The following is a 13,665-nucleotide window of genomic DNA, read 5'->3' on the forward strand; positions in this document are numbered from 1 at the left end:
TTACCTTGTCGATAAACCATTTGTAATAGAACGAATTTTCAAATTGTAGAAACACACATTTTAATTATCTTGTAACCTTAAGAGCATTTTGAGAAGACGAATTGGTAACGGAAAATTTATATTTTCCATGAATTAGTTCGGTATAACCATTAATTAAATAGACAAGGTGGGCTGTGTTGCGAATTCAACATGGCTCGTATAAAATTCAGAAACATACATACCAAGAAACATCAACTCTGCGCAAAGGACTGTGATGTTTCGCATAGATTAAGCTACACCATTCTGTGTTGCCAGCCATTACGGAAGCGTCCAAAGTGGCAACTATAATGTTGAGCAAGCCCCAATACGATTTAAACTTCGAGAGTCAAATCCAGATAAGGAGATTCAGCAAGCTTTTGGCATGTTCCATCAAGGCCACATACTTGAATGATAAACCTGAGGGTTGTGACTCCAATATAAACACTAAGATCTGAAACGTAAAATGCTTCAACTCTAGCAAACCCCAGGTACTGCGGGCCTGAGCCACTGTCGGCGTAGATGTTATATCTCTGAAATGATGTGGTGGTTCCTTCATTGAGCTTCCAAGTTAGTTTCACGTTGAGAATTTTGTTTCCAAGAGAATCTGAGGTGCACAGAATATTATGAGCTTGAGTGATCCATAAATCTGCCGGTGGATATTCCACGCCATCCTCTTTGTTTCGAATGCTGATGTGACCTAGTGATGCATAATAGAGTGAAGATCCAGAGGTTTCTGGTAAGGTACCTTCTTGAGATGAACTTTTGTTGTTTTGAATGGTAATCAGGCCACGACTTTTCAAGGTATATACCATATAAATGCCAGCTAATGTATAGTCACTCAGTGTCAAGACAGCTTCATGTATAACCCAAGGTAACACATCCTCCACCTTATCTTTTATTTGGGGCTTGATGATTATATTGTACTTTAGGCCTGTATTGGTGAAAGATTCAGAATCACTTGCGATAAGGACACATGTCCTTCCGTTGATTTCTGATAACAATTCAAGATATAATCCTAAGAGAGAATTTTCATCTGCTTTTACCTGCATGAAAATCCAATAATTCAACACCTGAAAATTAGTAAATCTTTGTCGAGGAGATTCCAACAAATAGGAAAACAATTACTATGGGAGAAGATGCAGCTTACAGAATATGATATGTACACAGGTTGATCATCCAATAGAAGTCGTCCATGGAAGAGCTTTGCAGAGAAAAAAGAGTTATCCGTTAGACTTCCTTTAGCAGTAATATTTCCTCCTCCAGAATAAGATGCATCCTTGAAACTACGAATTAATAATAGCAGATCAAAATAATGACAAGCCATGTTGCATGTTGAACATTTTTAGCAAAATACAATAATAACAGAATTTCAAAATTAGGTTAAGAAAGGACCAAAAACGTAGAAAAGGATATGAATTTGAAATGACATTTATATGCTACTGGCACATAAATGCTTTTAAAAAAAACATTTACCAAAAAGTATAGACAGAAGAAAATTGCTTTTCCTACACATTTCTACTATAGAAATTACCATGAAAGATCTTGATTTTGATGTCTTTTGTTATAAATGTAAGAATTTGAGTTCTCTATTTTGGAACTAATGGAAACTTTCTCCTTCTATTCGTTTTGATCCACTGGTAGTTTCATTAATCAATAGATTATTAGGGCTATAGTCTTGGTGACTAGCTAAGTTTCTTTGATTTTGGTCCGCTTGGGTCTGACGCTCATTAGTTTGCAGCATAGTAGTGATGATGTTTGACAAAAGACTCCAAAAGTTTTGACTATAACTTGAGTCGCAAACTTGAGTTGCTATGATTACACAGTTCTGGAAAAGACTCTGGAACATATTAAGTGTCATCATGCTCCACATAAATGCAACATGCTGAGAGCAGCAGCACAATAATAAAAGTATGTGAAAATGGATCATGTTGAAAAAACGTGCAACTAAAAAAATTATACAGTTATAATCACGACACTGCAGTAACTAAACAAATGAACTTTTTTTGCTTTAAAAATACATAAAACTTACTTGATAAAAGCTTCAATGCTACTGGAGCTATTATGGCTAACAGGATTACCAAGAATAGGCTGTTTTAAGAAATATACAAATTTGCCTTAGTAATTGTAGACAGTGGGTGCTTGATAGATGTAATATACAAAATAAATTTTAACCTCCACAATAGCTAACTTATACAATTAATTGCAATATACTTTCTAAAGGAATAGGAAAACAATAGCATATGTTGAATTGAATTAAATCAAGCTTAGAAGCTTCTTCTTTATATAATTAACAAGATGTAGTTAAAGTATCTTTTGAGTGAATCAACAAGACCAGTAGAATAAAAAAACACTAACACAAGGTAACTATAAGAAGAGAAAAATTATAAAATAACCAAGATGTTGAATAATACGGATCCAATATTACACAACTATGAGATTGGATTACACTTGATTCAGAAAAACAGTTAAAAGTGAAAAACAACAGCAGAAGAAAAGAAAAACAGTTAAAACAACTGAGCAGCACACATGATTAATTTGGCATAACTTTGGCAACATGATAATGGCAAAAGTGAAAAAACAACAATAAATGGAAAAGTTAATTATGTATTTGGTAATACTGTGTTGGCATGATTTTGATAGTGAAGATAATTAGTACGGGGTGAGGGGTTTAGTAAAGTTGTAATAATCCCGCACGAAGAATGTCATTGGCTAAAGAGGACAAGATCTAACATTCTAGTTGATCAAATTAAATTGTTATAGTAATAATATTAGTTATTAAATTAATATTTTGTATTATTTTATTTATATTGTTATAAAATAAATGTTTTTGATTAATATTACTGTAATAAGTTATTAATATTCTTGGACTTCATTGCTTCTCTAGTTATAGAACTTCTTGGAATCAACGAATAAATTCTCTCGAGAAGAATAACCAGGATATAAATCCAAATACGAAATAGAATATAAATGTAAAATACATCATAAAAACAATGTCTTGAGTTGAATTAAATTTAAAATGTGTTCAAAATGTTGCCATGCTTGCAGAAAGATTACAAAAAAAAACAAAGGGAATTCCAATATTTCTTCAAAGTGGAATGGTAAATTGTCTTGTAATTAGTTAAAACAAATAGATATTGTTCAGAACAATTTTTGCTTCTCAATTTCCCACAACAGTTATAGGAAAGATTTTCATGGTGTAAAAATTGTGATGAAAAGGTGTCATTTAACCAACAGTAACCTTATGCCAATATGGCTTTATGTTGTCTCATGCCTCATGTAGCAATTCTAATCAATAGTGAACCTTTTCTAACAAGCCATAGCTTATTTATATTTCTTATCATGTTTTATGATAGCAGTAGTCGTTCAACAAAAAAAAGGTGTTCGAAAAAAAATACAACATATATACAAATTCAACACAACAGAATCTTTGGAGACCTAAGAAATAAACTAAGAATACATAATGAATCATGCGTGCAAGCAATTTTATGGAGCATGTTAGGATCATAAATAGTACCTGAAAGCCTTGTGAAGATATATTACTCCATGGATCTTTAGCTACCTGAAAACCTTCAATGGAGAAATGATAGCCATGACCCTAGAATCAACAGTGTATCAGACAAATGAAATAAAGAAGAATTTGATGCATATACAGAACAATAAATAACAAAAGATTTAACAATAAATCTGAATAGTTGCTGATAACAAAGAGTATTTCAATAAACTTAATACGTCTATCAAAAAGGATAAAAACTGCTCTCACTGCATTATGTCACTTGAGATGATGAAACTGAAAAGAAAAAGGATATAAAACATGCTAACTGAATCCTTCAATAGTAATCATCATGAAACAACTTTTCAACGAATAAGAACATGATTACATAATCATATCATAGATGGTGTGTGATACATGGGTATCAACGAATAAGAACATGATTACATAATCAATTTGAGAGCTTTGAACTATGTAAAAATAAATAAATTGATGCCCACCTGATCAAAGTTCGAAAAGAAGGGCAACTCTTTTGGGTAGTGCTGAAGGATCCCCCATGACTGCTCAACAAGGCCCCACCAGCTGCACGATTCAAGAGACCGAGGTAAACTACAACTTAAGGAAAAAGAATAAATTTAATGTGAAAATTTTAACAGTGTTCATTTTGTTAATGTCATATATGGCCTCTCCTAAGCTAAAGTATGGAGCACAGTGACAACTGATATATTTGTATTTAGGTTAATTGTTTAATCCCATGTCGGCTATTGGTCATTAAATGTTATACTAGAATATTTTATGCATGTGTTCAAAGGAAACAAGAAAAACATGATCCATCTGTCGACTTATCTATTGCTCCAAATCCATCTTTCAACTTGTTCTACAAAACAGAACCTTGCATTCCTTTGAGGGGGAGGCCATAGGGTTAGCATAGCTGTATAGCCTTCCTTCCCTGCTCTCGTACTCTACCTTTTGTCTGCCTTTAGCAGCATCGATCAATCTCTTTCTGACAACCTCATGTTACATAAAGTTTGGTCTCCTCTCTCCAACATCCACTCCAGGCAAACATGTCAAGAGCCTATGGCCTTATCGTCTTCAACAAGTTCAATAGCAACTCCCTCAACTTCGATGTGTCCCTCAACTAAACCTACTCAAGGTGACACCTGTCTACTTTCGATCATCCGACCAGGTGGCACAATCATCTGCAACAAGTTGCAATACTCATCTACGCTGCCTCCTCTCTCCTAGAGACTTCCTCATCCACACTATCAATACATCTGTCACTTGCACCTTAATCCTCCTCCAATGGTGACTCCCATAAATTTTATCTGTCTCCGTGTAACGCCCCCCCCTCTTTCTTATACTAATAGGGAGACGTTACGTACTAAAACTTTCTTTAAATTTTACTCATTAAATAAAATAACTCAAATAACTTTTCTTTTTCTGTTTAGCATGCGGAAGCAAAAGAAATAAATATAAATTCTTGGACGTAAAGTAAACATTTATATAATTCTTGATCTTATTCCGCGGTTCCGCCGACACCACACGCCAAACACTTTTCCAGCTGCCTCCTCTTTCCTATAACTTTTCCTTTCTTTTTTTTTGCAATATGAGGAATGCAAACTATAAGCAACGCTTAGTAAGTACATCATCTAACTCACTAAAAACCATAGAAAACTTCGTAATAACTGATGCTATTATATGAACGAAATGCTGGAAATGACATGGGAAAAACTTATATTATATATAAGTGAAAATAAATAAACATCCTTCTTTGGGCCCAGCGAGGTATCACTTAAATTTCTTGTGGGCCTTGTGCCCAGAATTCTTTGTGGGCCTTGTGCCCAGAATTCCTTTTCTTATGGGCCTTGTGCCCAGAATTCTTTGTGAGCCTTGTGCCCAGAATTCCTTTTCTTATGGGCCTTGTGCCCGTGGGCCTTGCGCCCGATACCCGCCTGTCTAAAGTAAAATACTTTTCTTATACTTCTTATATCATGCAATTTGGAAAGAAACAATTTACACATGCTTTAACATAAAATGATGTCATAGAAATAATACTTTATGCATGCTCTACATACTATGGACAGAATAAAGAAAACAACGGAGCAACTCATACTGCAGGTGAGAGATGTACTTACCTTATTGATGAATCATCACAATACGAACCTCTAAATACTACTGGATCCGCGAGTCAAATTCCTGTAACAAAACATCCTCTAAATAACATATCCTAAAATAACCCCAAATGAATCTTATCTGAATTTAACCTAATCAATTAATTAGTTAAACCCCATCAACCTTTCCAATTGGATTAATCAAACATATACCTCCTTGATTAATCAAATACTAACTATTAAACTAATTAATTAATTTACTAATTAACCACTTAATTAAGTAATCGATCAACGATTAACTAATTAACTAATTAATTATTAACTTACTATTAGTATTAATAATCTAACTAAACTAGTTTAATCAACAAACTTTAATTAATCAAACTACTTTAATTAATTAACTTACCTTAATTGATTAATCTAATTAATTAATAATTCATGCAGCTTTGCTACGCTTGTCTTCTCCACGAACAGGGCAGCGCGGCGTGGAACAGAGGCGGCGATCGGATGGCGTCTGAAGACGGCGCTGGCATCGGCAGTCGCAGGTGAGCGACGGCGGCCGGCTCACGGCGGTCTTGAGCTTCGTCGGTGTGCAGAAACAGAGGAGGTGGCACGGGTGGCGGCGCTGGTATGTGGCGAAGGTTGGCAGCGTCTTCACGGTGGCGTCGGGCGGAGGAGGCGACGGCGTCGGCCTGTGCAGCGGCGATCCCACGCGGAGGCAGCGGAACAAAGGATTCAGCTCAGCTGTGGAAGGATCGTGGGGGAAACAGCGGCAGCGGCGGCGTCGCTGGTCGGCGGGGATGGCGTCGAGGCTGGAGCACGGCTGGCGGGCTAGGGTTCCTTTTAAAGCCTCTTCCGTTCCGAACTTTTCGCCGACGGACGCGGGCGGCGCACGAAGAAGTCGCGGAACAGAGCGAGCGCGGTCGCGATCGCGACCGCGAGTCGCGCGGGGAAGAGAAACAGTGCACGATTTTATTTTGAGGAGTGCACAGTAACTTTACCCGATTAAATCTAAACTACCGCATTTTTTATCGGCTAAACCCAATTAAAACTTAGGGTTTATTAAAACAATTAAATTTGTTACTGTAGCGAACCGGATTAAATTTTGATTCGCCTGGTTCACTAATCAAACGACCTCCGATTTGATCCAAACCGATTTTGTTGGATTCGTCTTCGCGAGACGAACCTTTTTATCTATTTTATTTTATCAAAATCTTAACCTAACTCTAGTTCCTACTCATTAATCTAAATAAACTCCTAATTGATTGACTAAATGGATGAAATCATTTACCCCAAATGAGCTCAACCCAATTAACTCCTTAGCCTTTAATGCTTAACTCCTTAATTACAAATTCATTAGGATTATTTATAATTAACCCCTATCTCTTTACAAAATATTCTAAATATAACCAATAATCTTAAGTGAGGAAAATACGGGTGTTACACTCCGGCTCAAGAAATCAAGCAGCAGCAGCAACATTATCCCAATCCCTAGACTACTTTGGCTTCCCTCCTGCCTACCTCAACTATATGAGGATGCTCTTCCATCTCATTGTTTTCTGCTATTGGTAGCCCACTAATTGTTCTTAGCTTCAGCGAATGTTGCTTCTCATCAAATAAGGCACAGACTCATCTCAAGATCCCTCCATGATCATCTCATCATCGATCATCAACCCACCACTCATCAATTTCTTCCTGAAGTGTCAAAATTTCATCTTTCGCTGATACCTTATTTCATGTTTTATCAAGATCACTTAACAATCTGATTGAAACTACATAGAGTGACTAAAACTCATTGATCTTTTGGAATACTTCATACCTATAAGATGTAGATCCTTGTCATAATGGTCTTTGTATTCTTCCCATTTATCTTCCTACTTCCCTCTGCTCTACCCAGAGAATTGAAAATAATATCAAGCATAAATTGAAAATAATTCAATAAAGTTTACTGCATGCACACTAAGACATTTCAATTTTCTAAAGGTTTAGTTTATCAAGACGACCCTTGATGTAACCCTATCTAAGACATTTTTCTTCCAAATTCAGGATGATATATGCTTTCACTTATCCAAGGTAAGTCAGTAATTCATATGCAACAATGCAGGAAGCCTTCTTGAATCACCATTGTTCCATATGTTAACAGCAATGGAATTGAAAGGGGAAAACCATGGGGAACAGATATACCATCTTCCTTACCAGTAAAGTTAAAATTCTAAAACTATTCACATGAAAATGTATATTTACAAAGCAATGAACTATACAATTAAAGTGGGAAGTTTATACCGATTTTGTGCAGTTTGAAAGTCAGGTTTTTGATTAGTTTCATATACCCATGCAGGAGCAAATATTGCAGCTGAAACATCATCCTTCTTTAGAGCATCAAGGGCTATGTTTGACTGTCGTGGTCAAAGGGAAAAAATCTCAGCTTTTATCTTGATAAATGTACTACTATAAATAAAGTAGGAACACATTTATGTGCATAAAAATGATGTGAAAAATTAAGAAATATGTCAAGATAGAAGAACAATGACCTTTCTCGATCCAATAACCCTAACATGATGTGTGAAAGCATTATCAAGCAATTACAAAGTGGCTCTAGAAGTATATGTGAACTTTCTAAATGACTCCCATATCCAAGTCTATTATCTAATTCTCAAACTGCAGTGAATCACAGAGTCCTGTAAAGCAACTAAAACTTGCTAGTGCATCTCACATGAAGTACATTCTTACTCTCTGGTAGGCCTTAGAACCAAGGTTTAAAATACCGAACCATGCGGAAGTTTCGGTTCCAGACCGGAACGATACAGTTTCGGTACCGTATCGTGCCATACCGATAAAGTTTTAATATTTTTTAAATATAAAATATATTAACTAAAAATAAAAAATTTAATCTAAATATTTAAAATAATAATAATAATAAATAAATTAGATATTTTTTAAAAAAATAATAGAATAATTTTATGAGGCTTTACTTAAGTCTATTTAAATTATCCCAATTATAACTAGGAATTGATTAAAATTATTAACCTAAGTTTTTATTAAAACCTAAGTTTAAAAACCCAATCTTCACTGTTCCGCGTGATCGGGGGCCCGCGCGATGCCTTAGGAAGCGTCGTCGGACCCACAAGACGGCTCCGAACAACGTCCCAGCCAGAACCACTGGTGTCGGTGCTAGTCCACTGACAAAATGAGAAATTTAACCGATAACAAGCGAAACGGCTCGAGATTTCAACTCTTGCTTAGAACTGAAAATGAATTGTTACAGCCATGTAGCTATGCATTTCATGGTTTAAAATCTCGATAGTTTATGATCAGAACGATACAGTTTTTGTACCATATCATGTTGTGCCGATATAATTTTGATATTTTTTAAATATAAATATATTAATTTAAAATAAAAAATTAGTCTAAATATTAAAAAATATATAAAGAGAGAAAAATCTAAAAAAAGAAAAAATTACAGGATCGTAGCACCTCCATATGATAAATAAATAAATAATTTATTATATATTTTTTGAATTAAAATAAATAATATAGGTTGAAATTATTAACTTAAATTTAATTATTGATCTAAATTTTCTTTTCTGCATCCCACCCACGTGCTCATGCACCCCAGGCATCCCCACCAGGACATGCAGAGGTCGCAGTGGCCGCTGCAACCCCGCAGAGTTCGTCGCAGGATAGTTGTGGCCTTCGCGACCTAGCATCTGCCAAACAGCGGACGGAACGACAAATTTCATTTGTTTCACTTGACATGGAATGAAATTTAAAACCATGGTGCATTTCCTCTATATTTCTTCTTTGTTTGTCATGACTAAGGTGACCACCCGTAGACATGATCCCACAAGAGGAAGGGGGTGCATACACTTCAATATCATATGGGGGAACATCAGTAGTCACCAAACAGAACAATTTACATGGATCACAAGGTTAGCAAAACTAGTAGCGATAGGTCGGAACATATATGTATAATTATTTTTTTCCAGTGCAGAAACATATGGCATGTCGCAACTAGTCAATAAATATGCATAGTGAAGCAAGACACTTAACTCAGCCAAATATGGTGGTACAATGTTTAGTTAAAAAATATGAGAAATATAATCAGCAGCATGCATTCATTTCCTTTTACTCCTCTAACTCTAATCATACAAGTGTAGAACCCAGCCCACTGTCCAAAGCAGCACATTTAGCATGTGACTCATGAGAAAAAACTTGATTTTTTGTTTGCGGATGATTTACATAAGGACTCCGAAAGGGCTTCAGAAAGAAGAATCCAGAGCAACAGGAGGCTTCATACACCAACAATCAAGAGCAATTGTTTGAGGATTTCAGTAGGCCAAAATTTTGGAGGCATGCTAAGGAATGATAGCAAAATCCTCATTGGGATTCCATCTTCAAGATTGAAGACAATGATGTGGCTGTAGATTTAGGTATTTCTATAGTTCTAGACTACTAGTCTAGTTCATATATATGAAAAAAAGCTTGCACTCTCCCATTATTAGTGGAATTTTTTTCACCTGTGGTTTTTTACTCTTTCACTTTTCAAAGGATTTTTCCACTAAATTGTTTATGCACTTTGTCTTTGGTTGTTATTGATGTAGTGATACTATTGGTGATGACCACCATAACTAAATCCTAGTGAACTGTTAAAAAGTGGTACTAGGTTCTGTAACAATAAGTACAGCTTCATGATTTAGTAAAGTGAACCTAATACATGCTGTAGAAAGAAACTACCTAGAACCATGACAATAAAAACTGATTAACCTAAGAAAAAAGAGCTGATACTGACAACAAATTGGCTGGCATAAGTTATATATGTTCAAATTGATATGACACCTACAAATTGTGTTAAGGAGTTTCTTTTATCTGCAATAATGGAAAATTTTAAAGAAAATGAATTTTGGCAAGGTGTTGTTACATACATTCCACTCTCCACCACCAAAGGTGTTTCTGCCAAAAACATCAATGCCCATGTAAACATCCAACCTTCTCTCGCCTGCATTGACGGCTGAAACTTTGGGGTATGCTTCCTGCAGGATTGGAGGATCTAAGTTCAAGGTAAAAGAGTAAGAAGAAGTTCACTTGTTTAACATTGAATAAAATTCTACCTGCCAAGTATAGTTGACAAAAATACCATCGCATAAATCAAAAAATGGCTTGTTGGCATCATTCAGTTTGTTTTGCCAGGCAAGTTTGCCATCTATAGTTACAGCGTCATACCTGCATTTTACAAATCATTCTGACGACTAATACAGCTTGCCAAGAAAGTGTAATGAGGAGTTATATAATCCGAGAATTTAGAATTTAGAATTTAGAGAGTGAAATGACCATATGACTAAAGACCCAGGAACTGAAGAATGCATAGTACGAGATAGATGATGGACAAACTCCTTCAAGTTATCAACTTGCTTCTTGTCCAGTTTAACTTCTATATTGACCTGAAAAGTCTTACTATCATATATCATTTTTATATGGGTTGATACATAAAACCAAAGTTACAAATCAACATCGAATTCAACTCCTAGAAAAGCAATTCTTGGCGAAGATACAAAGCCAAAAAATCAATAACTCCAAACTAAAGGAAAAAATTATTTGAAATTCTGCAGGCACTCACACAAAAAAACAAAAGGGAAAGGGAAGAGGTGATGAGACTAACCAGCCAACCATCAAATCCCAAAGCACTAGCTAGTTCCGTAAGTCGTTCAGCGTACATTTGGGAAGACTCCTTTGATGAAAGCAAGGTATCACAAGTTACTCTACCTTCATCCCATTCAACCAAGAAAGTTCCTAAGACCTTCATATCCATTAAATCATGCAACAAAGCAAAAAAGAATAAGTTAAGTTTTAACAGAACAGAAAGCAGCGTCATGTAAATCAAGCTGAACTGAATGAACGTAGGTAAGAGAATTTTTCACAGTTTGATAAATGAAAGGTTAATAAGCAAACAGGGGATAGGAAAGTTCAAAAAACAAGACTGGATGAAGGAAAAAATGAATCTCAGAAACACAGAAACGTAGGTTTTCAAGCAAGATTAAATAGAATGTCACTGATCAGTCAACCACTGATCTATCTGCAGCAAAAACATGAACAAAAGACCGAGGCATAGTTCATAAAGAAAATCATCTCCGTGACTATCAAGAATAGTGGAGCTGGAGCATTTTAGACCAAAGCGAACTGCTGCAGACAGAACACGATAGGTAAAACACAAAGCTTGTTTTGCAATATGTGGAATAGGATTAGTTCATTTTTCTATTTGGGAAATCCTACAGATGATTACTTATGTTATCACAGAACAGTTTTAATTAAGATAACATGAGTTAGTCTTCTTGACTCATTGGAATTTTTCTAGATAAAATATAAATTAACAAACAACATAAAGAGGATGAGGACCATCGGGAGAGAATACCTTGACGCCATGGGTGTGGGCGGCGTTGGTCCAGCACGGCGGCGGCAGCGTGACCAGGTCATGCGAGAAGTAGACGAAGACATCCATCAGGTACCAATGCCAAATCGCGTATGCTCCGGGGTTGCCGCCCCCCTGCACCCGCAGATCGTCGACGTACCCGCCCTTCATGTCGTGGCACACGAGGATCCTACGGCGGGGGGGAAGAAAGGCAGCGGAGGACGGAAGCGGGACGGAGGCGCGGTTGAAGGGGAAATGAAAAGAGCGGAGGTAGGAGCGGGAGGCGAGGGCTTCGAGGCTGTCGATGGGATAGGAAATCGGGGAAGAGGGCCGCGACGGATCGAAGGGAGGATCCCATGGCTTGGGGTCGGGAATCGGGGGGCGGTAGCGACGGCAGAGGAGGAAGTCGACTAGGGTTTTGAGGCACTTGCAGATCTCACGCAAGTGCTCCATTTCGTGGAGGATCGTTTTCTTTGGCCACAGGGAGGGCCGCAGTGTTCGGTGTCCAAAGCCACAGTTTGGAAGTCAACGTTTACCCGTTTTCCTTCTTCCTGGAGAGAACTCTGTTATGGATTTCCCACTCCACGTGTGCCAGTATCAATTTCCGGGTTTTGACTTATTGAATACTTAACAGAGTAGCTAGTATTTATGAAAAAGTATTTCTCTTTTATAAGATAGAATCCACCACTCTATTAGTCTCACATGATTAATTTTATGATTATCTATAAAAAAATAAATTAAAATTACAGTGATCACAATGGAGAAAGGTATTATCTCGATTTCACTAATATTCAAATCCTTACTCTCTTCTGCAAATCTGTTCCATCGTAACCAACTCAACTATACCTTGAGAACTATGAAAAAAATTATTGAAGCATAGTTGAATTGGTTAAATTGAATAAAATTACAAAAATAGTTAAGGGTTTGAATCTCGGTAAAATCGATATAATGTCCTCTTCTATCGTGATCAACTGTAACTTCTTGATTTACTTCCTCACATATGATCGTGAGATCGATCATGTAAAATCGTTGGGGTAACAAATTCCACCATTTATAGTAGTATTTATAAAAAGACATATATTTTTTAAAAAATATTCATTAGAATGACTCTTTTATGGATTTTAAATTATTTTAAATTATTAATTATTTTTTACCATATTTATTTTATAGCTGTCAAAATTAAAATGAAAAAATTTAAAAAAAAGACTGGATAGGAAGGTTATTTTAAGGCTGTTATAGAGCAAAATATCTCTTAAAAATGGCAGTCTCTCGCCAATATGACTCTGTTCCAACGTTGGAACAAGGCTCTCTTCAACTTATTAAAATTATAATACATGAAGTAAGTATTATTATATATAAATTTTAACAAAATCATTTTAATAGAAAAAAAAAACACAGTCTCTCGCCAATATGAAGTACAAGTTTATTTATCATAGAAAAAAACACAAATTACTACGGTGGTTCGATTTTATTTAATGTCTCAATTGAAAAAAATAATAATAATAAAGGAAACTTGTGAATTTTATTTATCATATAAAAAACATAGTGTGGTTCAATTTTATTTAATTTATCAATTGGAAAAAAATAATAATAAAGGAAACTTGTAAGACCAAATGCGTGTCCGTTAGATTGGACTACAGTGA

General features: G+C 35.9%; 1 protein-coding gene across 1 annotated transcript; it reads right to left on the bottom strand.

Moving 5' to 3' along the window:
* Positions 1–113: 113 nt before the first annotated feature.
* Positions 114–12,551, bottom strand: LOC141825475 (cytosolic endo-beta-N-acetylglucosaminidase 1-like). The gene is made up of 11 exons (XM_074712859.1): positions 12,026–12,551; positions 11,276–11,413; positions 10,948–11,057; positions 10,728–10,839; positions 10,542–10,649; positions 7,903–8,015; positions 4,009–4,090; positions 3,533–3,613; positions 2,048–2,106; positions 1,166–1,301; positions 114–1,061 (listed from the first exon to the last, which is right to left on the bottom strand). The coding sequence occupies exons 1-11, from the start codon at positions 12,473–12,475 to the stop codon at positions 351–353; spliced, it is 2,100 nt and encodes a 699-aa protein (XP_074568960.1). The 5' UTR covers positions 12,476–12,551; the 3' UTR covers positions 114–350.
* Between the last annotated feature and the right edge of the window lie 1,114 nt (positions 12,552–13,665).

The sequence above is a fragment of the Curcuma longa genome, chromosome 3, assembly GCF_044706935.1.
Source record: "Curcuma longa cultivar G26 ecotype Majalengka, Jawa Barat chromosome 3, ITB_CL_G26_1.1, whole genome shotgun sequence".
NCBI classification, from domain to species: domain Eukaryota; kingdom Viridiplantae; phylum Streptophyta; class Magnoliopsida; order Zingiberales; family Zingiberaceae; genus Curcuma; species Curcuma longa.